Source organism: Brassica napus, chromosome A3, assembly GCF_020379485.1.
Source record: "Brassica napus cultivar Da-Ae chromosome A3, Da-Ae, whole genome shotgun sequence".
Taxonomy (NCBI): Eukaryota; Viridiplantae; Streptophyta; class Magnoliopsida; order Brassicales; family Brassicaceae; genus Brassica; species Brassica napus.
Genome location: NC_063436.1, coordinates 9,908,982 through 9,936,929, shown reverse-complemented (window position 1 = coordinate 9,936,929; position 27,948 = coordinate 9,908,982). Strand labels below are relative to the sequence as shown.

Sequence of the window (27,948 nt, the reverse complement as noted above, 5' to 3'; positions counted from 1 at the left end):
CACACACATTTTTTTCCATAACATTAATTAAAAATTTAAATGGATTTTTTTTCTTTTCGATCTGTGATTAGAGTTTAAGATTCAATACTTAGGAAGTAAAATAAGGTTAAGAGTATGATTTGGAATAATAATTGATCATTTTACACTCTATTTTGGAGATTTTTAATGTATTATTTTGTCATAGATTCTTTTCTTTTTTTTTTGGTAAAATTGTCATAGATTCTTTTTGAGCTATTTAGGGTTTTACCCTTTTATTTACCCTATAATAGGATTTTAAAGGAATACAAGATATAGCAGGAGAAGAATATAAAGAATAAATTACAAATCTGCAAAAACGTGAAAATTCTTGGAGTCAACAACGATGAGTCTAAGAGCTGCAATAGTGGCAGCAACGGACATCAAACTGAAGAAGACAACGTTAAGCCAGTGCCACAGCTTCTGCATAGTATTGAGCTTATCGTTCTTAGCCTTATAGTACATGTGGTTGGCTAGAATGAATGTAAGAGGGATTGTGCTCAGTGCACCAGTGAGGCTCATGAAGTCCCCTAAGAAGGGCAAGAGCGCCGAGAGAAGTGTGCTAACCGCTAGGTACCCGCCTCGAGCCATGATCCTAAACAACAAGTTCTTTAACACAAATGTGCCTCCTTTGATCCCAAACTTTGTGTCCATATACTCATATGATGGACTCGCAAAAATCTACAAACAAATAAACTAGCTTTAGATGTAACTTACAAAAGACAAGCAGTTGCCAAAACACTTAGAGTTGAGTATATACTAACAGACGAACAAATGAGTTTCAAACTTAAAATCAATTGATTATAAATGAAATAATTAATATATTTTATAACTAGTTAGAATCTCTTCCAAACTTCAGATGTGACATATTACCATCAATCTAATTCTAATAATATATTAAGTTAAATAAACTCTCAACTTAAAATTAATTAGTTATAGAAGTAAATTAACCTATATCTTTTATATTGTGTCTAACCAAAAAGATTGTCTCTAACCAAAAAGACAATCTCTAACCAAAAAGATCATGCAAAGAAACTTACGTGCAAACAGATAACGGTCTGAAGGAAAGCTGAGATGTTAGCAAGGGCTTTGACCCAGACTGGGCCATTAACGTTGTTTAGCAGATAGGTGGAGGTTGAAGATCCGTAAGCCCAATATCCAATGAACATAACCGCGTACATTGGTAAAAGACCTAACGTGAACTGAAAGTATAGAGCCTTCACCATATTTTTCACAACCGGTTGCTTCACTGTCGCCTGTCAAAGCATATAAAAGATCATTTATGCGTCTGCATTTTCATATAAACAACAAAAAAGAATCACATTTTATTAAAATATAATAAAAAAACAGTCTCAACCTGAATTTCTGGAAGCATCCCTGTGTTGAAAACAAAAAAAAGATTTGCGGCAGCAGCTGTGATGGTAAATAGTTTACTTATCGATGATCCTTGTATCTCGTAATCTCTTGAATGTGGTGTTTTCACTCCTAAAATATAACAAAAATAAGCGTAAAGAATCGGATTTATCAGTAGGTATAAGTATGGTTGAAGCTGCAGCATGATCATCATTTAGGTTATATACCATCTTTAACTGATAGGACCATTGCCACAATGATGTAGATGAGACTGAGTATTGTCGAAACTCCAAGCCAGATCCCTAGAGCCGATAAGTGAGGAACACCAATGGCAAAAACCGCACATACAAAACCGGCGATAGCTATAAAGTAAGGTAGTTTCATGGTATGATCATCCCTAAAAAGCACATAAACAGCCTGTAGAAACAGAACACACTCCAAACTGACTAACTTGGCTCACACGGAATCAAGAACCAAGAATCAAGATGTTTACTACCTTTAAAGCAGAACCAGCTAGGATGATAAATCCACAATTAATCATAAAAAGATTGACATATTGCAATCCCCATGTAACACAATAAGCCTTTCTACCTGAAAAAAAAAAGAGAACAATTACTTCATGAAAGAAAGAACAAAGAAGAGAAACGGAACATGTTTGGTTCTCTTACCGTAAATGAATCCAGCAAGATCTCTATAGCGAATGTGTCTTTTGCCACCAAACTCATGAAGCTTGGCTACAAGAATATTTGCATAGAGAGAGATTGCAGAAGCAAGAATAAGACCAATTACACCACCAACCCAACCTAATGGAACCATTACTGTTCCTGAATATCCCAACACATACGCGTTGTTTATACCGGTTGTAAGAACGAACGCCACTTGAAACCATGAATCTGTACATCCAACAAAACATATTACAAAATTTCCCAAAATGTGATTTTAGATTTTAAAAGCATTATTGATGTTACTTTATTCGGTAAGTCTCTTTAAATAGCAAGATACAATAAAGGGGGGAGAAAACAAAAGACAAACCGCTGCTAATCTGATGAGCAGTGTCAGGGACTTCGATATCAAAGTGTTCTGCGCCATTTACATTGCTTGTGCGATTCTTAGCTCCTGTGGCACTCATGATTTCTGGCACTTGTAGTCTCTGGAGCTAAGAGTTTTTTCCCTTTTATAATGTTTTGATAAGACGTTCCTCAACCACATGAAAAAGGTGCCAGCTTATTTTCCTTTTTATTTAAGTAGTGGCCATACTATTTTTTTTTCCCATCAAACATCTAACTTTTCATAGTAGTAGTAGCCGCTATTTAAACCGCACATGCATGATTGAGAGTCAAATAAATACCTACATATGGTCCCAACGAGCTGCCGTCTAGTGTGAACCCACCAATTGAAGATGCCGTCCCTTCTGATTGTGAGCTTCAACTACTACGTCACATCAAAATTATTGCAAGGGAGATACAAAGCAAGATGAAAGTGAATACTACAATTTGATACTCAAAGATAGTATATATAGACATATGTTGATCAATGTGTCAAACTACATATAGAGTTTCTAGTTTCTGAATTTCGTTGGTCTTTACATCAATATCACATTACAAAGTGGGTGTTCATCAAGTATCCAAGAATCTAAGGATACTATAGGAACACTACATATGAGAAGTGGGTTTTAATTGGCTAATAATTCCTTGATGGCATGCTTTGCAACATGGTGTACTTTAAAAAAGATATAATATTTTGTTTTATTTAGCCTCTAATGGTAATAAATACAAAAAGAGAATACAAGCTTACATTAGGAGAAAGAAACCTTGTTTAAGAACAAAGATACAAGGAAATTCTTCTGAAGTATGGTCAGAAAAAAGTGTTGTCAAACCCCTTACGAAATTATTGAAGGGAAAATTATAAAAAAAACAATGTATACGAAGCAAATGAAAATATTACGAAATTAATCACAAATGTAAAACCAAAACAAAACCGTATTGCTCTTACTTCTTACCAACTTCCCGCCGGTAAATATTGAGTTATAACCAATTTAATTTATGCGGTTTAGATTGGTTAACTGCACTGTGGGGAGAAGTCAACTATCACAAATTGAAGAAAGTGTGTCAGTTATTGCATCTTCATTTGAAACTGTGTGCCGTCTTTGCAGTTTATCCGCTGTGTGAGAGCAAAACAACTCGACTTCTCTAGAGGCCCTAGCCGCAAAAGAAAAAGGGCGGACCCAACATCAGATTTTAGGGATGTCATAGATTGGGCTTGGCCCAGAATTAAAATAATATTAAGAAAAATCAGTAATAGCATGAGTCGAGAAGCTTGCCTCTCATAAGCTTACTTTCTTACTTTATTAATTCGTGTGTTGTTCCATAACTAAAATTATATTTTACACAAACTTCTCTTGAGTATTTTTGGTTCTCTTTGATTATTACTTATTCTTGAGTTTTTCTTCAGTTTACATGGTCCATACAAACCGGGAGAACAAAATGCACAAAGTGCGAACAAGCGGATCCTTAAAATGGTGATCGCTTTCTCAGTTTCCAACTAGTTTCAAAAAGGCTTATGTATTAAATCATTATGATAAGTGTAATCGCATCATGGACCAGATACATGTAGTTTATTGTTAATCTTTCACTTGAAATTATACTATGACGTACTGAGTAACTATTTATCTCTCTTTTATTATTATTTGTTAAGACACTTGTGATACAAAAACACAATGAGTCTCATGTAGCTCAGGAATCAAACCACACTGTTTTATCAATAAACATCCAAGGCCGAGAGGAGCTGAATGCACATGGTGATGAGTCTCATGTAGCTCATGTTGGAGCTTAAGAATCTGACTCAAACCTAGCAGATAACATTCAAGGTGGAGAGGAGCTGTATGCACATGGTAATGAGTCTCATGTAGCTCATGCTAGAGCTCATGAGTCTGAATCAAACCGAAAAGCAAACATGATATTGAGTGTGTCTTGTTTTTGTTTTGATGTTGTGTACGCACTTGTGGTCAAACATGTCAATGGTAACCTTTTTGTATACTGACAGGAGCTAGAGGATATTCTAGACTTAGACTCTCTATCTCTAAACCACCTAGACATACCACCGTTTTATATGTTCAATGAGCATATAAATTTTGGCTTTGGTATAAGTGATGTGGGTAATATTGATGTTGACAATGAACAAACTGGTTTTGGTCTTGGTGAAGAAGAAGAAGAAGTTGTGCCTCGTCGTGTATGGAAACCGACTCTTTAAGGTAAGTTGATTATAGTATATAGCTTTATTTATATAATTTTTTATAGTAACATCAAAAATATTTGTAGCGTCTGCGACCATGCGCCAAACAGGGCTAATGACATAATATGTTGTCTAAGAAATAAGATGCATTTGGTTTTGGTTCCCGTTTCCAACCAAATAAAAGTTGCCTTCAACAAGCTTTATCGCTTCGTGTTTATTTCTCATCCACAACAAAGAACAACATAATCCAATTTCATTCCCTCTAATAATAATATTCTACTAGATTTTGATCCGCGCTTGGAAAGCGCGGATTTGTTTTCGAAATTAAATATTTTTTTAATGAATTTTTATATAAAATAGTGTATAGGCTAGAGCATATTTTTCGGAATCACGAACCGAACAATATCAAACTGAAGAAACCGAAACCAAAATTGAATTGAATTTCATTAATAACCGAGTATATCATTTATCTCTGGAACAAAAAAAATGAAACTGAATCTAGAATCAAATGGGTACCTTAATTTTTAAAGCTCTAATAAAACCCAAAACTTCGCCATTAACCCATGAACCAACATCGGTTGATCCGACAAAAACCTAGAAAAATCTTATAATATTTTAAATTTTTGATTTAGTTCTCATATACTTTATAATAGTACATAAAACTGAATAACCTATTTGATTTGTCATATAAAATAAATTCATTGTATTTATGCTATGCATTTTAATTTATAGATATTGACCACAAATCCATAATTTCCGTGAACTCTATTAAAAGTATTTTTGAAGAATTTTTTATCAACTATAAATATTACAATATTACCAATTTAAAAAATTAGTTAAGTTTTCATGAACCTTTGATGAAAATCAGTAAAGTTAATGATTTTAGACATTTAATTTGGTGCAAATCTTGAAATTATTAAGTAACACATCTATAGAAATCTGTTGATAGATCTTGTTAGCAAAATATATTACACTATTTGTATATAGAATTGTTTATTTAATATAGAGATTTCGAGGATCTTTTCAATTTTTTTAACAAAGCTCTATCAATGGCAATGGTAGATGGAACTGTTGTAAAGTTGGGGTACCAAAGTACACTATTGTTATGATATTGTGATTCATTGGTCACGTTTTGTTAAGATGTTATTTTAATAAAATGGAGCTATGGTATAATCAGTGGTGTATAACGTGATTTGGTAAGTAATATATGAAATCATTTAAATTAAGTAATACGTTTAGTTAGATTATAATTATATTAAGGTAGGACCAAAAAATAATTACTTAATGAATAGGTCCAACAACTTTGTTTAAGTAGATTTTTTAAGAATGTTTCTCTTTTAATAGTATATAGTGTACCCATTAAAAATAACCAAGAGTGAGACTTGGTTCTTTTGTAAGTTTTAGATGCTCATTCCATTTTGATGTTGGTTAATTGAAGATATATTAAATATAGATATGCGTTACCTCCTCCCACTTTCACATGATCATACAAAAGACGAGTGGACATTTCTTGGTTAATCTCAATTTCAATAACAATAAACATTTTTATGCTATTCACATGACCAAGAGATATATTCATTCTTTTTGTAATTTAGATGGTAATTTGATGTTGATTAATTGAAGAGCCCATATGCTTTATGCACTTCAACTTGCACATATGCCACTTACGAGACAAAGGTCATCTTACTAAACTTTTTTTTATAATCACCATTTCACTGGGTGTCCTAAAATCCAAGAGACCATCACACGCATGTATACACCAACTATGTGCTGTCAACAGGCAGATGAACATCATGTAAACCCCTTAAAAGAAGATAAGGAACAAAATGATGCAGTAAGTGAAGTTGGGAAGACAGACATTATAAAAGACTAAGGCACACACTTTAAAGCCAAGTCTCCAACCGTTTGAATCAATTTCTCTGAGCAAGACCACGTCCATCTGCAGAAACAAGGAAAGAACCCATTAAAACTTGTAAAGAAGAAGATGAACAAATCATTGCATAAAAAAAATCCATTCATTCACTTGTTCTGTGTTGCTAAGGACACAATATTGACTAACCTTCAATGAAAGGATTCAAATCTTTGTGGACATCATGAACTTGGACTTCTTCTCCGCAGGCTTCAAAATCTGAAACGAGCACATAAGGTTCTCATCCACGCTCATCATCGCACCAGCATTATCAAATTCTCCACAGTAGTTAGGAGCTGAAAACACCGTCACTAGCTGTCTATCAGCAAAGAACTCATAACCATCTTCCACCACCTGTCATAACAAAATTCATTATACCTCCCTTGTAAACATCACAAAAGCAGTAGAATCAAATACAGAGACATGATCAAAAATCTTCACCTGATGGGCACGACACACAAGGTCTAGATCATGTTTCGTTAGAAACTCAGAGACTTTATCCGGACCAAAGGTGTAAGAAACGCCCCTATCATTCATCCCCCATCCTTTAACATCTTTCCCGGGATCAGACCAGAGCAAATCACAGAGGAGCCCCGTGTCAGGAATCATAGTTGGACGCGGCAAGCTTCTAATCTCATCCAAATGGTCGAGATCCGGGGAAAGTCCACCGTGCATACACAGTATCTTGTCATCTATAAGCGCAGCAACAGGAAGGCAGTTGAAACAGTCTGTGAAAACCTTCCATACCCTCACATTGAACCTCCTTTTACACTCATCGTAAAATCCATATATGCGGTTGATAGAAGCACACTCGTGGTTACCCCTTAGTAGAAAAAAGTTCCCTGGGTATTTGATCTTGTAAGCTAGTAAGAGACATATGGTTTCAAGACTCTGTTTGCCTCGGTCCACGTAGTCACCAAGGAAGAGATAGTTAGCACTAGGAGGGAAGCCACCGTACTCAAACAGCCTCAGCAAGTCACTATACTGCCCATGTATGTCACCTGGTTCAATACAATTTACACTAAAAATCAGAAGGGAAACCATAGACTCAAAGGCAGAAATGATGTATTCAAGCATTGCAAAAACAAAGAGATGCTTCCTGAAACCTCCATGTGACTCACATCTATTCAAAACCAAACAAACTCGCAAGAAAACTACATATCCTCTGATCAAATCACATAACACTTCTACAACAAAACTAAGTCTCATACTCAAACGTGAACGATTCACTAACATTCCTTTCTACATGTGTACATGTGCTTAGACCCTCTCTAATCAAAGACACTCCACAAAAAGGCAAAGCCTTTCTCAGTAAGATCCTATCCTCATCACAAGATTCAATCAAAAGATTCAAACATGGCAAAGTATCTTCACAATACTCTGAACAACATTATCCCAAAACCCCCCAATAAAAGATATGCACAAAGTTTCACACTTTCCAACACTATAAACCCTAAAATCACCAGAATCCAATTGGGGAGTCAAAGAATCGAATTGGGGTTTCGATAAAACATACCACAGATTTTGATGGGTGCCTCAAGCTCAAGCAAATTAGGTTGCTGAAGAAAGATGTCTCTAGCTGTAGTGCACAGCTGTTTGATCTCAGCCTCCGAGAGCTGGACTTGCTTCCCTGGTCTAGCCAACCGAACCTCCGTGAGCCGTCGGATTATATCGTCGAGAACCGCCGCGTCAATCGCCGTCTGTTGCCCCTGCGTCGTCGCCATCAGCAATAACAAAGCACGGGGTGGGGGGGAGTAAACAAACGATGACGTTTTAATGTGAGAGTCCTTAGTTAAAACGGCTTCAGCTTAGTGGATAAATTGGCCGATGTATACCACGTTATTCGACTCATTAAAGGCCCACCAATACCATCTTCTTTTTTTTTTTTTTTCCGTCAAAGTTTTTTAAATATTATAAAACTAGTCTAGTTAATTATATACCTTTTAGTCTGGAAATTTCGGTCTGTGCCAGAAAGGATGCCTGCTCCGGAAGGAAATCTTTGAAAACACACGTCTGAAAATTGCAAAGAGAGTTGTTGGATGTGTCAATGGCCTCCAACGTTATGTGGTAACAGAGGCACCGAGTAAACCTCAGCTTATCGTTGTATTTGTTTATAGCAGCCAATTTGAGGCTTGTTCCCTACAAGATCAAACAGCCGAATCAATTGAACATCAAAGGAAGCGAAGCAAGTAATAGTTGTTTACCTTCTCAAGATTGTAACAATGAAGTCCAAGTCTACTAAACAAGCCCACGTCATAGGGATAATCATATTTGTTTCGTTATATTGTGTTTTCTAAATAGGGTTAAGCTGATTTGAATCAGCAAAGCTTAAACCATTTATAAAAAAAAAGATAATATATATATATATATATATTGTATTGTTATCTGAAAAAATATTTTAGTAAAAAGTAAAAAACATAAATTACATAATTAAATATTAATCAAATAATTTTTTAAAATTATATAGTTAAAAATTTAATATTAAGTTATTTTAATATTTATTTTAGAATAATGAATATAGTGTACAAAAAACTTTTCAAAAATTATAAAAATGTTTAAGCCCGCGTCGCGGGCAAAACACCTAGTATAAGCATTATGCTAAAAAATAGTATGTTCTCATAGATGCAATTAATAAAGTGATTAATATAGCAGTAAATGATTCATATAAAATAAATATATACTAATATATAATAGGCTTATTTTTGAATAATGTATATATATTATATTTATAATATATATGTAATTAATATATATATATATATGAATTATATTTAATTATATATAATTAATTATACTTTAAATTTGAAATAATTTTATTGAAAAATAATTTCATATTTTTTTTTTCAAACATGATTTTTATTTTTAAGAGTTTTTCTAAAGTTATTTGAAAAAAATAAGATAGGTTTTTGGATATAAATATATTTTTATGATATTATTAGATAAATTATATTAAATTATTTTATAAATTATTTTATATTATGTTCTACTAAAAGTTTCACATGATAGAGAGCAAAATTGCATTATTTAAATGCTTTAAAAAAAGAATTATTGATTGGATAAGAAAGATGTTAATTAATGCTTACGCTCTGCCTATCAAACGCTAATACAAAATTTAGATAACAATAAATCTCTTTTGTTAAATCCGCGTGTGTTAACATACGTGATGAATGAATTCTCAAAATTGTTATCCATAAATAAATAAATGCAAACGGTCGGTAGAAAAACGAAATGGTTAGAACAGTCACACAGAAAATATAAACGCGCATGCCAACATAAAAGCTGACAAAACAAAACGAGATTCGGCGTCTCAGCTTCGCCAAACTTCACGGTGACGGTGGCTTATAGAGAAGAAGAAGAAAGTCAGAACATGGCCACGTAACCCCCCTAAGACTAATCATCATCCCTCTCTCTCTCCTCTTTATCACTCTCTCTCTCTCTCTCTCTCTCTCTCTCTCTCTCTTCCATTTTCTAATTCTGAATCCCCTTTTACCGGTGGCGATATGTCGGTCGCCGGAGCGATTAACCCCTTACCCGCTGCACCCGTCCCTGCCGGACCAACCACCACGACCCGCCGCCGTGTGGATGTAGTCTCCGAACGGCCCTTGAATCCCGCCGATTTCTGCAGTACAGTCAATTTATCAACCGGAAACGAATCGGCGGAATTGGACGGCGGAGATACGAGCGGTCAAGACGCCGCATCTTCGGAAGGTTCCTCGTCTACTGGATCTCACTACCACCACGATCACTACCACCAATTCCACAACCACCCCGCGATTCACTACCTCTTCCTCCGTAAATTCCGATCTCAGTTTTCCCAAGGCGGCGGCGGTGGCGGTGGATCGGGGACGGTGGTGGGGCAAGGGTTTAGATCTGGGAAAAACGTGGGGCGTCGGATCTTGGGTCTCCTCATGGCTCTCGGCAGGGAAGAAAATCGTCGCAATCCACACCGATTTCTCGTTTAATCGAGTACCAAAACCGTCGAATCGAACATCCAGAAGGTTCGTGTTCCTTCTTTGAAAAATTTTGAAAAATTCCTTTGTACACTATCTTTATTATACTAAAATAAATCTTAAAATATCTCAATATTATATTTTTAATTATATAATTAAATAAAATTATTTGATTAATATTTAATTATATAATTTATGTTTTTAACTTTTTACTAAAATACTTGTTCAGATAACAATACAATATATATATATATCTCTTTTTTAACAATACAATTAATAATTTTATTTGATTAACTTTTAGTTATATAGTTTATGTTTTTAACTTTTTACTAAAAGATTTTTTCAGATAACAATACAATATATACAAAAATTATCTCTTTTAAAATTATATTTTCAGATTTTAGATAATTCTTACTATTATTAATATTAATCAATTATCTAATCAAATTAATTAAAATTTCGTTTTTATTTTTTAATTTATTTATATGTTTTATTTATTAAGGGTATAAACGATATTAACCACTCTAACTTTTAACGTGAGAGCTCGATTCCAAAAATTTACTTCGCAAATAATAGTATAGAAGTCCAGAGCCCATTACAAATTACAAAGCCCACAAACAAACCGGGCCACACAATACAACTCTTTCTTCAAATGGGCTTCAAGCCCACATTTAGAAAACCCTAGCTCACCCCCGCAAAAGCCGACGCCGTCTCGCACATCTCTTCGTTGAAACTGCTCGGACACGTGTTGCCATCCTCGACGACGAGGGACACGTGTCGCGAAGACGTCGCGTCACCACATCTTTCACCATTACCGAACCGGAGATCCGACACACAGATCCCCGGACCAAAACGGAACTCCTTTGTTCCGTCTAGACGTCACCGTAAACAACTGTATGCTTCATAGGGTTTCAATATCGGAGAGCGTCAATCGCCTTGGCGAGATCTCATCCGTAATCTTTCACCACCACCACCCCAGAGAAAGCTTCACAATCACTGTCCTCCTTACACCGGAGAGCTTCCACCGTCCCCGACGGACTCTCCTCCAAAAAACCGAGACTAAAACCGCAAAAACAAAGCCGAAAAAAATAAAATCAAACCTTTAGATCTCCTAGGCAAAACAAAGCCGACGACGCAAGGCAAAACACGCCTCTGCATCCCGGAAACTTGACGACGGCGCAAAGCTGAAAAAGCCTCCGCTCCTCGGAATCTTTAGCGGCGATAGTAGAGCTTTCGGAGCCTCCACCTCCCGGATCTAACAGCTGACTGTCACCGTGAACCGTCGTCGATACGCCTCACCACGAATCCAAAGAGAGACGAGATGTAGCCGTTGGAAGTCCCGATACGAACCGAGAAGCTTCCCGGAGCAAAACCCTAATTCAGATCCGCCGGTATATCGGCGAGTGACGCCATCACGAGACACCCAGCCTTGCGCTTGTACTGAAACTGAGAGAAGGAGAGCCACCGTCACCGACACGCGCCGGAGAAGTGACTCTCCCACCCCCGACGTCTCTTTTCTCTCTTTTCTCTCTTTTCTCTCTCTTGATTTGCGGTGAGACGTATTCGCGTACCATCTTCTTTTGATTTCAGTTTTCTCAAAATATCATTATTCTTACAAAAAATTAATAAAACTCATTAAAGACATTTAAGTCTTTTGGTTTTAGACCTACAAATACACCTAAATAGATCTATAAATAATGGACATATATATACTTATAAGATATGTTAACTTTAAATTTAATATAAATTTTTTAAGTATAAATATAAGACATACATATATTATGAACCATATATAAATTAAAAAATACATGAAAATATTATTTTCTTAAATCTATGTTTCGATATTCAAAATATATCATTAGAATATTATCTAGATTTTCAATACAAACCAAAACCCTATATCTTACACCATATATCATATACATATTTGAATATTATTTTTTCATGTATAATATTATTTAACAATCGAAAATGAGTATATATACACAAATGAAATAAATATATTATGAAATAAATATATTTAGTATATCATTTTGTACATACTATTTATATGATAATTACGAGTGTTTAAAAATGTTTTAAAATTTTTCTTAAAATCAATTTTTAAATCTAAAATAAAAAATACAAACTTATAATAGGTTATTAATAACAAGAATAAACTAATATTGTCATATCAATAATTTTTTTATATTATCATTTTTTATTTGGATAACATTATAAAATTTTCATCAAAGTCTAAAGAATCACAAATTTACGTAATACTAAAAATATATGAGTAATTTAATCAAATTTTAAAAAATATAAACAAATATTTTGTGTTTTTATCAGATCAATGGGTTCTATTAGATTTTGAGTTTTTACTGAGTTCTATTAGATTTTTAATTAACAAATTTTTATTAAATCCGAACCGGATTATGTACATATACCGAGTCTACCGGTTCAACTAAGAATCTAGATCGGATATGAAAATAATTCCTAAAACTCAAATATTATTGTAGAATAACTACTATATTTCGAACAAATACTATATTTTGAAGAGAAAAAAACAAATAATAAAAACCTAAAAACTCAATTGTTATGATTCGAAACAAATATAAGGATAGTTTGTAAATTAGTTTTAGATCGATCTGAGAAATTGTTGGAGATCAAACTGTAAACTTCATCTTTTCCAATGAAACTCTAATCCTAGCAATATATTTTTATTTGGAGAAGATCATGACTGCGTAAATACGGATTTAGACTAGGTGTCTTGCCCGCATATGCGGGCTTAATCGTTTTACAAATATTTATTAGTTTATTTTTTATTAATTTAAAAACCAGCATAATAACTTATTATTTATGTTTTCAAAGAAATTAAATCAAATATATATATATATATGACAAAAATCCAATTAAATATATATGTTTAATTAAAATTTATTAAAGATAACATTGACTTTAACCACTGAATTTATTATATTTGTTATATATTTTATTTTTAAATTTTATAATTGAAAAATATGTTTTAAGATAACAACACAATATATAAGAATTATCTTATTTTTTAAGAAGTTAATATTATTAATAAAAACTTTGTTTATATAATTGGTTATATATAAAATTCATTAAGGGTATAATAGATATTAACCGCTCTATATATATATAAAAAATCTAATTAAATATATATGTTTAATTAAAATTTATTAAAGATAACAATGACTTTAACCACTGCATTTATTATAATTGTTTTATTTTTTAATTTTATAATTGAAAAATATGTTATAAGATAACAACACAATATATAAGAATTATCTTATTTTTTAAAAAAGTTAATATTATTAATAAAAATTCGTTTTTGTTTATATAATTAATTATATATAAAATTCATTAAAGGTATTTAGATATTAACCGCTCTATATATATATATATAATTTATGACAAAAATCTAATTAAATATAATTTTTTAATTAAAATTTATTAAAGATAACATTGACTTTAACCACTGAATTTATTATAATTGTTTTATATTTTATTTTAAATTTTTATAATTGAAAAATATGTTTTAAGATAACAACACAATATATAAGAATTATCTTATTTTTAAAATGTTAATATTATAAATAAAAATTCGTTTTTGATTATATAATTAATTATAAATAAATTCATTAAGGGTATTATAGATATTAACCGCTCTAACTTTTAACGTGAGAGCTCCGTTTCTAAAATTTACTTCGCAAATAATAGTATAGATTGGAGGTTTAAAGAGTATCATTATGCCAGTATATTTGCAGAGAAATAAGATTTGAGCACATCTTAGCAATCAAGTCACGTCTCCAATTAAGGGTTCACGTGGGTTTAATAATTATTATGGGTTTTATGTTGTTTTGGGCTTTTTACGTTTTAATTTGATTATGGTTTGATTATGGTTTAATTATGGTTTAGGGTTTGTTTTATTTAAGAAGTTCGTGATGTATTTATTATAAGCAGCTTATGACGTCTAATAAAATATTCAGAAAAAAAAATTATCTCTTTTACTTTGTTCTCGGATAGAACTATACTCTCAACGATCTCACAAGGGTAAAGACTCTTAGGTATTCTAAAAATCAATAGGATCCTTGTGTTATAAATATGACATTAGGTAAACAGATTTTATGTTACAGTCGAAGATGGCATTGACTCGTAAAGATGGTCATATACTCATATCCATACAATGACAAACCATATATTTTTCTCTCTTTTCCCCCTGATCGTAATGTTAGTTTTATTGTGGTGAAATATCGTAAAGGGTTTGATTCATTCTTTCCAACTCACCTCCACGTTTCTCATCTCAAGACTTTTTAACCAAAAATCTTTACAAAGTTACATAAGATAAGAAAGTTAAAAGACCTTTTAATAAGGTGGATAAGATGTCACATAAGATAAGAAAGTAAATTGTTAGATTTTAGGTGATTAAAGACAAATGCTGCCGTATCTTTGATTTTGCATCGGCTACTCATGCTCGGCCCTTTAGCCTCATGTTTCATGTGATGTAGTATATACCTCTCTTTTTGTGGGCAAGTGATGTATCTACTTCACTTTGTTCACTGAATTGATTCATAGATTAGACAGAAGTAAGATTATATAAAATTAAATTGATTCATAGATTAGACAGAAGTAAAAACTAACGTTTTTTTTTACGTCTGAATTCATTGAATCGGGACAAAGAATTGTTCACAACCGAAATACGGGAAGATAATAAAACGAAAAACATAAAGACCCCGTGATAACAACCTTCATCAACTCAACCTTAAGGGAAAGGTTTAAGAGTTTAAAAATAAAATGAAGGTTCAAAATACATATAAACTAAGACGCGAAAGAGTGAAAGTAGCATATAAAGTAGGATGGAGATCGACGGTAACTCTCTCCCAGGCACTCTCCCCAATGGCAGTCTTAACCTTTGGGTTTTAAGTGTCTTCGTAGGTACTGTAGCGCTGACCTTCCTGTTTTAGATCATTACACGCTGACACATCAGAAGCTTTTCAAAATTCCCTCCCCTTTGTGGAAAAACCCTCGGTCCATTGAAGAAACTGAATCTTTACCTACTGGTCCTCTCCGGTGAAACCGCCGGAGGAAGGTTTCTGCTCCGACCTTTCTTATCAGCGTGCAAAGGGGATACTGAAGAACCCACCACCTTGTGAAACTAGGGTCGACTGCTTCTCCCCTTAGTGCCCTGTCAACTCTCAAGCTTACCCACATGGCTTCTCGACGATATACAACCGCAGAGAAAGGGAAGGGGCTCCCCTCATCTTCCACTGATACTAACCGTAAGCGTATCAGAGCTCCAGACTTCGATTTTTCCGATCTTGTCAAAGAAAATTCAAAAACCCTAATAGGGAGACTAATTAACCCCAACGAGCAGCAGGTAGAGCACCTGATTCTCGAACTCCCCAAACAGTGGGCTCTCAGGGGTAAGGTCATTGGAGCTGATTTAGGGAATGATTGCTTCCAGTTCCGGTTTGACAGAGATGAAGACCTGCAATGTGTCCTCCTTAACAGACCATATCAGCATAACCACTGGATGGTTATTCTGGAACGCTGGGAACCGGTCATTTCTAGCACTTTTCCATCCAAGATCCCCTTCTGGATCACAGTAAGAGGTCTTCCCCTGCACTTTTGGCATGAGAAGATGGTGTATAATATAGCCCCTGAGCTAGGACAACTGGAAGACTACGACATCACAAAGACCTCTGCTAGAATCAGGATCCTGCTCGACGCTTTAGAGCCACTCACTTTGGAATCCATGGTGGACTTCTCGACTGGAGAAGAAGTTCCTATCACTTTTCAGTACGAGAAAATTGCGAACTTCTGCAAAAACTGCAACATGCTTACTCATACATCTCGTTACTGTACTAGGAAAGCGCCAAACCAGAGTTTGAATGATCAACAAAACTCTCACTACTCTGAAAGCCATAGAGATCTACACGTGAGTCGACGACACTCCTCACAGTCGGACAGACAAGTGCTTTACTCACCCAGACTACCACCACCTGTCAGAGCAAATAACAAGGGGGTTGAGATTTTTCACCAAAGGGTGGACCGCCACGGTAAATCTTTCGGTGACAGAGTAACATCTGAAATTTCTCAAGTACGACCTCTTAAGAACAAGATTACTCCAGATAATTCCAGCGGGTCTCCTCCTAAGATGGTGCAGGGACGGGCAAGCGCAAATCAAGAGAGGAAGTCCGTGAAGGAAAGACTGAGGCTACCTCCTCCTCCGCAGCTACAGTGGAGAGTACGAGAGAGACAAAACACACCACCTATCCAGTCTCTGCCTCTACCCATGCAAGAGTTAGCGGTAACGACCCCCACACCTACGTTTGGAAAAAACCTACACGAATGTGAATTCTCCAAACAGTTAATACCAACAACTGAAGAAGTTCTTGGGGAGTTGAGGGAGGTTACCTTACAGTATGTGCACTGCGTGGATCCCATTGAGAGTGCAGCTAGACGACGCAGGGTGATCCAGGATGAAGCAGACCTGATGACTAACACTGCGGCGAGCATTGTGGCCGCAGCAACTGCATCGCTTTCCCAGCAAACTGTCACCTTGAGGGACGTCCCAGACACTATTCTCCTCCCTAACTCTGAGGAACCTCAACCAATATTGGGACCCCTTGGGTCAAGTAGTGGACTGGCCGTGGGCTCAAAACCATCCTCTACTACAGGAGCCAAACGGCGAGGTCGACCACCTGGAGCAAAGAAAACACATATTAACGCGATGAGTATGGGAGGTAGTGCGAAGAAGATGATTTTCTCGAAGGTGCAGGCATCACCAGCAAGAACAAATTCTACTCCGTCGAGTGCTAGGAGAGCTAGAGCTACCACTTCATCATCCTCCGGGGTTCCAAAAGCTGCTGCTCCATTGAATAGCCCGAAGATCCCTTCGAACAATCCGGGTTTTCACAACCCCGGAAATCCTCTTCCTTAGCCATAATAAGCTGGAACTGTTGCGGGATTGGGAACCCCCGAACAGTCCAGCGGTTAAAAGAGCTCTCTCAAAGCTGTTCTCCTGATATTTGCTTCCTAATGGAGACAAAGAACGAGGACAGTTTTGTTCTAAAAGAGCTCAAGGATCTCAACTATGATTCCCACTACTTAGTTTCCCCCCATGGACAGGGTGGGGGAGGCCTGGCCCTGCTCTGGAAAAATCATATTGGTTTACAAGTGTTAACAGCAAACCACAACTTCATTGATGCTAAGGTTAATTTTAAGGACTTGGAATTCTTCTGTACCTTCGTCTATGGTGCCCCCGAGGTTTCTAAGCGCCAGGCAGTTTGGGATGATCTCTCAAACATCTCAACCTCACGATCTGGGGCCTGGTATCTCACAGGAGATTTTAATGAGATTATCAACAACTCTGAGAAGTCGGGAGGAAAGGATAGAGCTGAAAGTACATTTTGCGCCTTTAGGAACTTCCTATCAAGTTGTGACCTCTTTGATCTTCAACACACTGGAAACTTCTTATCGTGGAGAGGGGTTAGAGGATCACAAGAGACCGGGACCTTTGTGGTACACTGTAGATTAGACAGAGCAGTGAGTAATAGTGATTGGTCAGATATGTTTCCTACAGCTAGAAGTCATTACCTGCTCTTCGAGGGCTCAGATCACCGACCTCTGTTATCCGTATTTGATCCTACAAAGCTGAAATCGCAAAGACTGTTCAGATATGATAGAAGGCTGCGACACAACTCGGAGGTCACTATTCTAGTTGAGAAAACCTGGAATAGATACAAGAACTTGAATGTCATGGAGAGACTCTCAAATTGTAGAAAGGCTATCTCTAAATGGAGTAAGGACCAATTCCTCAACAGCAAAAAAGCTATTGATAACCTGAAAATGAGTCTGGATTCAGAGCTATCCAAACCGGTAGCAGATGATCCTCTGATTTCCTCGCTGAATCTAGCATTGCTACAGGCCTATAAGGCCGAAGAGGAGTACTGGAGGCAGCGCAGCAGGCAGATGTGGCTCTCCTTAGGGGATCGTAATACTGGTTATTTCCACGCAGCTGCTCGCGGAAGGAGAGCCCGAAACAGATTTTCCATGATAGAAACTGCAGAGGGAACCGCAGTGTTCGAAGAGAAACAAATTGCTGAAGTTATAGCTACTTATTTCACGGAGATCTTCTCATCTTCCTCAAGCGATTGCACTGACACTGTGCATAGTGCCCTGAAGAGCAAGATAACAGCGGAGCAGAATGAAATGTTGATAATGCCACCCACAGATTTTGAAATTCGAGCGGCTCTTTTCTCCATCCATCCTGACAAGGCTCCAGGGCCAGATGGTTTCTCTGCGAGTTTCTTCCAGACCAACTGGGATGTCACCGGACCTGCTATGATAAAGGAGATACAAGAGTTTTTCAGAACGGGATCAATGCCTCACTCTATCAATGCTACACATATCAGGTTGATCCCAAAGATTACTTGTCCTAAAGTAGTTTCGGACTACAGACCCATTGCTTTGTGTAATGTTTACTATAAGGTAATCTCAAAACTCCTTTCACTGAGGCTAAAACCGGTCCTACACTGTGCTATTTCTGAGAACCAGTCAGCTTTCATACCTGGCCGAGCCATCTCTGATAACGTGCTTATCACGCACGAGTTCCTTCACTATCTTAAGACGACCAAGTCCAAAAAACGTTCCTCCATGGCTATAAAGTCTGACATGAGCAAGGCATATGATAGATTAGAATGGAGTTTCATCGAATGTGTTTTATCTACATTGGGTTTTCACGAGGTTTTTACTACCTGGATAATGAAGTGTGTCTCCTCTGTCTCTTACTCCTTCCTGATAAATGATGCTGTCCTAGGCAGAGTGGTACCACAGCGTGGAATTAGACAAGGGGACCCCCTCTCCCCCTATCTCTTTATCCTGTGTAGTGAAGTTTTATCAGGCCTCTGCTCTAAAGCACAACAAGATGGAACTCTCCCTGGAATCAAAATTGCAAAAAACAGTCCCAGTGTAAATCACTTACTGTTCGCTGATGATACCATGTTTTTCATCCCCACTGATAGACGTAGCTGCGCGAAACTGAAACATATTCTAACCCTGTATGAATCTGCTTCGGGCCAGAGGATCAATACCGACAAGTCCTCCATCTCCTTTGCTAAAAAGACCACATCTTTAGTGAGAAATGAAGTCAAAGACATACTAGGAATCACAAAGGAGGGAGGTGTGGGAAAGTACCTTGGCCTCCCAGAACACTTCGGGAGGAAAAAGAGAGACCTCTTTGCATCTATTATTGATAGGATTGTGGTGAAGGCAGTAAGCTGGTCTACTAGATTCCTTTCCTCTGCTGGTAAAATGGTCATGCTTAAGGCTGTACTCACTGCTGTTCCTAGCTTTGCAATGACTTGCTTTCTGTTACCGGTTGGCTTGTGTAAGATGATACAATCGGCTCTAACACGTTTCTGGTGGGACTCAAACACGGGGAAAAAGAAGATGTGTTGGTTAGCATGGGATAAGCTTACAAAACCAAAAAGTTTGGGGGGTTTGGGGTTTAAGGATATTCAAACCTTTAATATTGCTCTACTGGCAAAGCTTCCATGGCGCATGCTCACTAATCCAAACTGTCTCCTATCTAGAGTCCTGCTCGGGAAATACTGCCACAAAGCTCCACTGCTCAAAGTACAATTGGTGAAAGGCGCTTCCCATGGATGGACTGGTATCCTCGCTGGTAGAGACTTACTAGCCTCCCACATTGGAAGAGCAGTGGGAGAGGGGACAGAGATCAAGGTATGGACGGATGCTTGGATATCAACTACGTCTCGCATTATACCGTACGGGCCACTCAAGGAAGGTACAAATGATCTCTATGTTTCTGATCTTATTAATCGAGGTACCTGTGAATGGAATATAGAGATGATCAGTAGGATAATGCCTGATTTTGTGGAGGAAATATTGACTATCAAACCGAGCAAAACAGAAGCAAGAGATTCCTACATTTGGTACCCAGCGAAGTCAGGCATTTACTCCGCAAAGTCAGGGTATGCTGCGGCCATTGCTGATAAAGAGCTCGTGGATAGTAGCGCTCCGCTTGACTCCTTTGATTGGCATCGATCGGTGTGGTCTATTTCCTCTACGCCAAAGCTACAGATCTTCATTTGGAAAGCTATTCAAGGAGCTCTTCCAACGGGTGGGAATCTACAGAAGAGGGGGATGTTACAGAATACTAACTGCATTCACTGCGGTCAGACCGAGACTACGGAACACCTATTACTACATTGCCCCTACGCGGCCCAGGTATGGAGCCTAATTCCCCTGGCTGGGAGTTTTGATCCGGGGCTTTGCTTATCAATTAGTGAAGCTGCTCAGACATCAAGGACATGGACCTGCTTGCCGCCGAGTGGGATTAGCAGCGACATCTTCTCTTGGGTGTGTTGGAATCTGTGGACCACTCGGAACAAGCTTCTGTTTGAGTCAAGACCAACCTCTGCACAAGCCACGGCCACTAAATCCCTTGCGAATGCTCGTGAGTGGCTACAGGCTCAGGACCCCGCCAAATCTTCACAGAAGCATACTCAGAACCAAGCAAGACCGCCATCGATCCCTGTCGGGACAGTAATTTGTAACACCGACGCCGCTTGGAAAAAGGAATCTCTCACCGCCGGTCTGGCCTGGATCTTCGACTCAGCTTCATCACTCACCCGATCAGATGGATGTCAATACCAAACTTGGGTCTCATCAGCGCTTATGGCTGAAGGGTTAGCTATTCGGGAGGCTCTCTCTCACGCTCAACACCTCGGCATCACCAAAATCTGGATCCGTTCAGACTCTCTTTCGCTCATCAGAGCCATAAACTCGGTTACCAAGCCGGTGAATCTCTACGGAATTCTCTCGGACATCGAGTCTCTATCATCGTCTTTCGTTTTTTGTTGCTTCTCCTTTGTTTCTCGTGACCTTAATGGGCAGGCAGACAATTTGGCTAAAGCCTGCCTCTACAATGTGTTCTCCTCCTGGGCCTGAGGCCTTTTATTGAATGTTTTAAGTTGATCAAAAAAAAAAACTAAGACGCGAAAGAGTTTTAGAAACCAAATTTATCCGATTCAGAAAAACAACACTGATTCTTCTTTTCATCTTCATATTTTAAAACAGTCAGACATATAAATTTCCCACGGTTGATTATACATATCGTTTTGATGTTTTATCCTCTAATTAAGAAAAGGTTAGATATGTTCTACTGTATAATTCTTTCTAAAAAAATTCTTAACCTTAAATATGGATAGATGTTTTTTTTACATATCAAATTAACGTTTCATACATGAAGTTTAGTATAAACAAAATAAATTATTTTAAATTACTTATTATAAATGAGATAGAGTATTATTTAAATGAGATATTCCAAAAATAAGCAGCCTTAATTGGAAAAAAAGGGTATGGGATCGTCCATACATAGAGCGACTTTAGCAAGTTAAATAAAGAAATGGTCAGATCTCAAGGTGGATTTGATCTGATGCCATATTTAACGTCAAACTATTATCTTTGTTTTATGAAAACTTACTTTAAAGTGACTATAGGTTAGGCTTTTGTTCTGTAAAAATTGGGTGGTTGATTCCACTTTGAACCCTTTTTCATCTTGTGGCGTCAATACGGGTCAGGCCCTTCCTATAGATTGATGCCCACAATTATTTTATTATAATTGGTCTGTCCTTTGTGTTTCATAAAGGTTTAATTGCTGAGAAAATTACATCATAAAGTTACTTGTGTCAAGTGTCAACGTTGCAAAAGCGCATCTTTATCGTGTATAGCCTAAAGTCACGTCACATTAAGGAAAAAAGTAGAAAAATAACAATGATACAATGTATCACATAATGTAGGAATGTCTTATGAAGACTTTGTTGAATTTGAATTTGGGTTATCTAAAGATAGGAAAATTTTGATGTTGAGTTTAAAAAAAAAATCTCTAAATATATATATTGATTACTCGACAATTACAAAAAAATAGATATCGGTAGAACAAAGTTGAATCGTACAAAATAAAGAGAAAAAGACTAGAATAACACTAAACCAAGTTTTTGTTCCTAAAGTAGCACTCAAGGCTCAAAGTCACAAAAATAGGTTTCATTAAAGAGGTAATGTACACTTATACCCCTAGGGTTAATTAATCCAAACCTTAGGGTTTAGAGTTAAGGAGTGGGGTTTTGGAATTAGGGTTTAAAATTTTATAAATAATAAATAATAAAATAAAAAATAAAAATTTTAAAAACAGTTTCAAAAAGTATTTTTAAATTATAAAAATAAAATCTGAAAAAAAAAAAAATTCAAAATGTTTTTAAAAAAAAAATTATAAAAATTTCGAATCTGAAAACATATAATCTGAAACTATAAAAAAAAAATTTTTTTTTTTTATTTTTATTTTGATTTATTTTAGTTTGTTTATTTAATTTTAAACCAAGGGTATTATAGATATTTTATCCTTTAATGAATGTCATTTTTGTGACTTTCTCCTTCTAGTGCTATTTTTGAGACATAAACTTCAAAAGGTGCTATTATTGACAATTGCCTCAAAATAAACTCGCAAATGTTTTATTTTTGTCGTATTTGATGTTGTGTGTGAATATCGTTTTTTTTTACGACTCTTTATGTTGTATGATACGAGAGTATTATGTTGTATGATACGAGAGTATGGCAACTAAACTTTTTTCTTTAACGTATAATTTTTTTTTTTTTCTAAAGGATTTCTTTGGTATCCAAATCCGAGATAGTGGTTGCTGAAAATGATGTAGTTACTATTAAAACTAAACCGAAATCAACACTTAAACATAAGAACTAACCCACAATATCAATCATACTATAAAAGAAAAACAAGAAAATCAAAGAAAACAGCAAAACTCAATTGGAATATAGTAGAAGTTGAACGGGACTAGCGTCGCCATGAAAACCCAAAAAGAAAGTTGTTTTAAAGAAAATGATAAAGAGAGAAGCTTCAAAAGGTTTCAACTATATCCTCCTCCTCCCACCACCATTGTTTGAGAGATTCTCCGCCTCAGCATGATATAATATATTCTCTTGAAAAAACATGTCTTTCTCTCTGTTCCTTTCCTTTCTGAAGCTAAGCATCTCCTCTTTTCCCTTTTCTTTAACATTTTTTTGCCCGATCTCTTCTGCAAAGATTCTCTCTTTTTTCGTTCTCTTTTCATACATGTTTTTATTCTCTAATAACAATTAATGACTTATAACATCATCTTCTTCTCCCCTCTTCCTTCTTCTTCCTCCTACTCTTCTTTTCTTTGCTTCTCTCTCCGGGTGTCGTTTACTCTTCACTCACACGTTTTCGCGGTTATATAAACACGTGTGGGACATTCTTCATCTTCATATGGATTCTTCTTCATATGGTGTTTCTCATGTCAGCCATATCTCCAATCCTTGTATCTTTGGTGCGTTTTCTTTTCTTTTCAACGTTTCTAATAACATGGCCGATCCTAGGTATAGTCAAGTGAAACATACATCTGGGACCTCTAAAATTTAAGAAATAGTTTACGTATATAAATTCTCAAATTTATAAAAATTAATTTTTTTAATTTTTTTCTAAAATTCTTAGTCTCCAAAAACCGGCCCTGCTTGATACCGAGTTTTTGGCAAGAATATTAAGTCACCAAATGGCTCATGCACAGTGTGAATCCTATCTTTAGACTTAATATTGAAAGAGTTAACCTAACAATTTTGATGATATAACAGGGGCTGGGTCGTCGTCTTCGCCAGAGAAGAAATGGAACTTGATGAAATGGGTGAGTAAGCTTTTCAAGAGTGGCTCTAACGGTGGCACTGGTGGTGCTCGCACTAACCATCATCCTCCTCAGTTTCAAGAGGACGAGAATATGGTCTTTCCTTTACCTCCTTCCTCTTCGGTAAATATTTTCTTAAATTATTCATTAGATTAGTTACTCTAGTTAAATTTAGTCTTTTCATTCTTTTTCTTTCTATATAAATCTAGACATATACTATCGGCATGTGATCGGTAATATTAAAGCAATATGCAAAAGACATGTGAATGTTACCACTCTTTTTCGTTTTTTTCTCATGTTGTTGAAATATCACGGGTCGTTGTAGTTGTACATTCTGTGAAATGGTCACATCCATGAAACTAATTGATGCATTTCTTATTTCATTTTAGTGCTTAAAATGAGATGATGTGACAATGTGGTCATGGGCAGTAATAAGGATGACAAAAATAGATAGAAAGCGGTTTATATATTGGTTCAATAGGAAGATTTATTAGTCGGCTGAGTTGAGATTAGATTTTAATGTTTTTGTGAGCTATAATGGAAGAATATTAAAAATTATCACTTAATTTGATATATATATATATATATATTAAAATTTAATTCTAGAATTTGTTAATTTTTAATTTTGATATTTAATATTGATAAAATAATAAGCATTTTTCATGTTAATATGAGCTAGTACGTACCTAGCTCATTGGGTTTGGAATATAATTGTTAACCCATGAAATAAATAATGAACATTAAGCACCCATTGCATGATGGAAGAGTTGGATTGAATTGTGGTGGCCTATTCTGATTCCCATAAGAACTAATGATATTTAAACACTAGAATCTCTAAAAGATGAAATCGACATGGTGAACAATTAGTGTTTTCTTTTAAAGTTCAGGACAGAAAACAATTAGTTTTTTTATCAACTTAAATTTTAATTAGATTGTTGAAAATGACACAAATACATGTAGCATACATATGAAAATACAGAACAATAAATATCATAAATAGCATAATGAAAATGGCTAGAAAATAACAATAGATCAACAGAAGTAAATTGTAAAGATGGTTTTTTTTTTCCAAGGTCTTCTTTATCAACAGAAATTATTTCACAATAACTTCTTCTTTTTTGTTGTTGCTGAGATCATTATAACTTGTTATTTTACATAGCTGTCCAAATTTTCGACCTACAAGTTCCATAAAAACCATATAACTTGTTTACAAAAAGATTAATTTACATGCTTTGGGATGGTCGTCTTAACGAATCAGGACGATCGGTCGAGAGCCTCACGGGACAAAGAAGAACTAGATCGTGTATTGTCAGTTTCTCTAGCTGACGATACGAACCGACCATATGGTATATCTTTTGTCTACCTTAGTGAATACAGATAAAACAGAAAGATTATTAATTACAAACACTATTTCTATAAGTTAGAGATTGAATTTATTTTATCTGGGCAGGATATGGTTGGTCTTTGGATAATAATTCAGATTTCCCTAGGCCTTTTCACAGTGGATTGAATCCATCTTTCATTCCACCATATGAACCGTCCTATCAAGTCAGACGACCACAAAGGTACAAAAATGTACACTCTTACTTCAGTTCTATAGAATTATTATTTCAAATTATATTAAAAACAAATGGTGTTTGATCTATATTTGTAGCAGAATATGTGGCGGTTGCAATAGCGATATTGGACTGGGGAACTATCTGGGATGCATGGGAACATTCTTTCATCCTGATTGCTTCTGTTGTGATTCATGTCGTTACCCTATCACTGAGCATGAGGTATATATATATACACACACTTAACATATAATACATATCAATATATGATACAAACGTTTGCGTTTGGAGTACTAAGGTTGTATCTTTTGTTTTCTCACTTGGCTCAAAGTTCTCTCTATCAGGAACCAAACCCTACCATCAGATTTGTTTCAAAGAGCTTACTCATCCTAAATGCGAAGTTTGTCACCATTTTGTAAGCAACTTAACAACCACATTATTAGATTAATACACATAACATAGTATATATTATATTCTAATTTCTCCATTTTTTCTTAGATCCCAACTAATGATGCTGGCTTGATCGAATATCGATGCCATCCGTTTTGGAATCAAAAGTATTGTCCCTCTCACGAACACGATAGAACCGCTCGTTGTTGTAGCTGCGAACGTTTGGAGGTAATCAAAAATAATGAAACTAAAATGCCCTCTTGATTATTGCTAAGTCCATATGTGTTTTTTATATGTTGTGACCTTATGAAGTCATGGGAGGTGAGATATTACACTTTAGACGATGGGAGAAGTTTATGTTTAGAATGCATGGAAACTGCGATAACCGACACTGGAGATTGTCAACCACTTTACCATGCAATACGTGACTATTACGAAGGAATGTACATTAAACTTGAGCAACAAATCCCCATGCTTCTTGTTCAGCGAGAAGCTCTCAACGACGCTATCGTCGGAGAGAAACACGTAATATTTTGGTCTTTTGACTTAAACATAACATTTTCACGTTGAGTTTCTCTCAATTTATAACTAAAAGTCCTATGTACTTCCCTTAGGGATACCATCACATGCCTGAGACAAGGGGTTTATGTTTGTCTGAAGAACAGACAGTCACAAGTGTAAGTCTTTTAAAATTCTTGTTACAACTTAACGTAATTTTTAATTCTAAGCATTATTTTTGGTATGTTTTTGGTTCTTCCTAGGTTCTTAAAAGACCGAGACTTGGCGCTCACCGTCTTGTTGGTATGAGAACTCAGCCTCAAAAGCTTACACGTAAATGTGAAGTCACTGCGATTCTCGTTCTTTACGGCCTCCCTAGGTACTTTGTTTTCTCAAACTCTCTCACTTTTCTACTCCAACCGAAAAAGATAGTGAATGTGGTTAGTAACCTAACGCAACTTTGCTGGATGCATGAAGACTATTAACTGGAGCAATTCTTGCCCACGAGCTGATGCATGGATGGCTAAGGCTCAAAGGTACTTACTATTCACCTCCATCAATTTTAAAAAATAAGAAACTAATATATATCACTGAATTAGTTTAAGTAAATTCGATTTATTCGGTTCAATAATATTTTACAAAACTAAACTGTTTATCGTTTTTGCTTTTAGTCTACGTAAAATAAACAAGTAATAATATGGTCTTCAAATATATTTCAGAACATTTCTTGAACTTCTTGTCCACTAAATTCAAAACATTAAGCATCTTAATTTGTTTAATTTCTTGATTTCATTAGGGTATAGGAACCTTAACCCTGAGGTAGAGGAAGGTATCTGCCAAGTCCTCTCTTACATGTGGCTTGAATCTGAAGTTCTCTCAGATCCTTCTTCAAGAAGCATGCCCTCAACATCAACTGCCACCTCGTCATCATCATCTTCTTCTAACAAGAAAGGAGGGAAATCAAACGTGGAGAAGAAACTTGGAGAGTTCTTTAAGCATCAGATAGCTCATGACGCATCTCCAGCTTACGGAGGGGGTTTCAGAGCAGCAAATGCAGCGGTTTGTAAGTACGGTCTGCGTCGCACACTTGATCATATCCGCTTCACTGGAACGTTTCCTTTGTAACTTTCACAATATTTAATGTTCTGTTATGGTCTTTAATTTGAATTGGATGGATCACACAAAGGGTTGGTTTGTAACTTTCTATAGAATCTCAGAACATACTGTCTCCCCTTGGATTTTGAGTGAGGAGATTGGTTGTTTGGAGGTTTTTAAGCAATTATTGAATACTAATAACAAACAAAAAA

The 27,948-nt window shown here is 35.9% G+C and overlaps 3 protein-coding genes and 1 long non-coding RNA gene across 7 annotated transcripts; 1 reads left to right on the top strand and 3 right to left on the bottom strand.

Annotated features, from left to right (window-relative positions):
- Window positions 1-223: 223 nt before the first annotated feature.
- On the bottom strand, window positions 224-2,657 carry LOC106438066 (proline transporter 1). The gene is made up of 7 exons (XM_013879114.3): window positions 2,401-2,657; window positions 2,037-2,261; window positions 1,865-1,959; window positions 1,596-1,785; window positions 1,373-1,500; window positions 1,056-1,271; window positions 224-696 (listed from the first exon to the last, which is right to left on the bottom strand). The coding sequence occupies exons 1-7, from the start codon at window positions 2,495-2,497 to the stop codon at window positions 319-321; spliced, it is 1,329 nt and encodes a 442-aa protein (XP_013734568.2). The 5' UTR covers window positions 2,498-2,657; the 3' UTR covers window positions 224-318.
- A 3,625-nt stretch (window positions 2,658-6,282) lies between these two features.
- On the bottom strand, window positions 6,283-8,302 carry LOC106438068 (serine/threonine-protein phosphatase PP1 isozyme 4). The gene is made up of 4 exons (XM_013879118.3): window positions 8,025-8,302; window positions 6,950-7,509; window positions 6,659-6,862; window positions 6,283-6,538 (listed from the first exon to the last, which is right to left on the bottom strand). The coding sequence occupies exons 1-3, from the start codon at window positions 8,230-8,232 to the stop codon at window positions 6,674-6,676; spliced, it is 957 nt and encodes a 318-aa protein (XP_013734572.2). The 5' UTR covers window positions 8,233-8,302; the 3' UTR covers window positions 6,283-6,538; window positions 6,659-6,673.
- A 241-nt stretch (window positions 8,303-8,543) lies between these two features.
- Window positions 8,544-8,796, bottom strand: LOC125606852. Its single transcript, XR_007338090.1, has 2 exons — window positions 8,713-8,796; window positions 8,544-8,647 (listed from the first exon to the last, which is right to left on the bottom strand). It is a non-coding gene; the product is annotated as an uncharacterized LOC125606852 (long non-coding RNA).
- Window positions 8,797-23,167: 14,371 nt separating this feature from the next.
- On the top strand, window positions 23,168-27,920 carry LOC106438067 (protein DA1-related 2-like). 4 transcript variants are annotated; one of them, XM_048775761.1, is made up of 12 exons: window positions 23,168-23,849; window positions 24,151-24,293; window positions 25,456-25,543; window positions 25,648-25,762; window positions 25,852-25,975; window positions 26,085-26,168; window positions 26,252-26,371; window positions 26,456-26,668; window positions 26,758-26,820; window positions 26,905-27,020; window positions 27,119-27,177; window positions 27,438-27,920. In XM_048775761.1, the coding sequence occupies exons 1-12, from the start codon at window positions 23,789-23,791 to the stop codon at window positions 27,764-27,766; spliced, it is 1,515 nt and encodes a 504-aa protein (XP_048631718.1). In that variant the 5' UTR covers window positions 23,168-23,788; the 3' UTR covers window positions 27,767-27,920. The 4 variants fall into 4 exon arrangements, with proteins under 4 accessions (XP_048631718.1, XP_048631720.1, XP_013734570.2 ...); XM_048775763.1 differs by having other exon boundaries at window positions 23,172-23,849; window positions 25,855-25,975; XM_013879116.3 differs by having other exon boundaries at window positions 23,172-23,849; window positions 24,151-24,320.
- The last annotated feature ends 28 nt before the right edge of the window (window positions 27,921-27,948 follow it).

Excerpts from the sequence above, each read along its gene's own strand:
- LOC106438068 (XM_013879118.3), bottom strand. The coding sequence starts at position 8,232 with ATGGCGACGACGCAGGGGCAACAGACGGCGATTGACGCGGCGGTTCTC. Across the intron at positions 7,510-8,024 it reads GGCACCCATCAAAATCTGTG|GTGACATACATGGGCAGTAT; the intron begins GTATGTTTTATC and ends GTATTGAACCAG. Across the intron at positions 6,863-6,949 it reads TTGTGTGTCGTGCCCATCAG|GTGGTGGAAGATGGTTATGA; the intron begins GTGAAGATTTTT and ends TTGTTATGACAG.
- LOC106438066 (XM_013879114.3), bottom strand. The coding sequence starts at position 2,497 with ATGAGTGCCACAGGAGCTAAGAATCGCACAAGCAATGTAAATGGCGCA. Across the intron at positions 1,960-2,036 it reads TCTTGCTGGATTCATTTACG|GTAGAAAGGCTTATTGTGTT; the intron begins GTAAGAGAACCA and ends TTTTTTTTTCAG. Across the intron at positions 1,272-1,372 it reads GGATGCTTCCAGAAATTCAG|GCGACAGTGAAGCAACCGGT; the intron begins GTTGAGACTGTT and ends ATGCTTTGACAG.
- LOC106438067 (XM_013879116.3), top strand. The coding sequence starts at position 23,789 with ATGGATTCTTCTTCATATGGTGTTTCTCATGTCAGCCATATCTCCAAT. Across the intron at positions 25,544-25,647 it reads CGATACGAACCGACCATATG|GATATGGTTGGTCTTTGGAT; the intron begins GTATATCTTTTG and ends TTATCTGGGCAG. Across the intron at positions 26,169-26,251 it reads GCGAAGTTTGTCACCATTTT|ATCCCAACTAATGATGCTGG; the intron begins GTAAGCAACTTA and ends ATTTTTTCTTAG.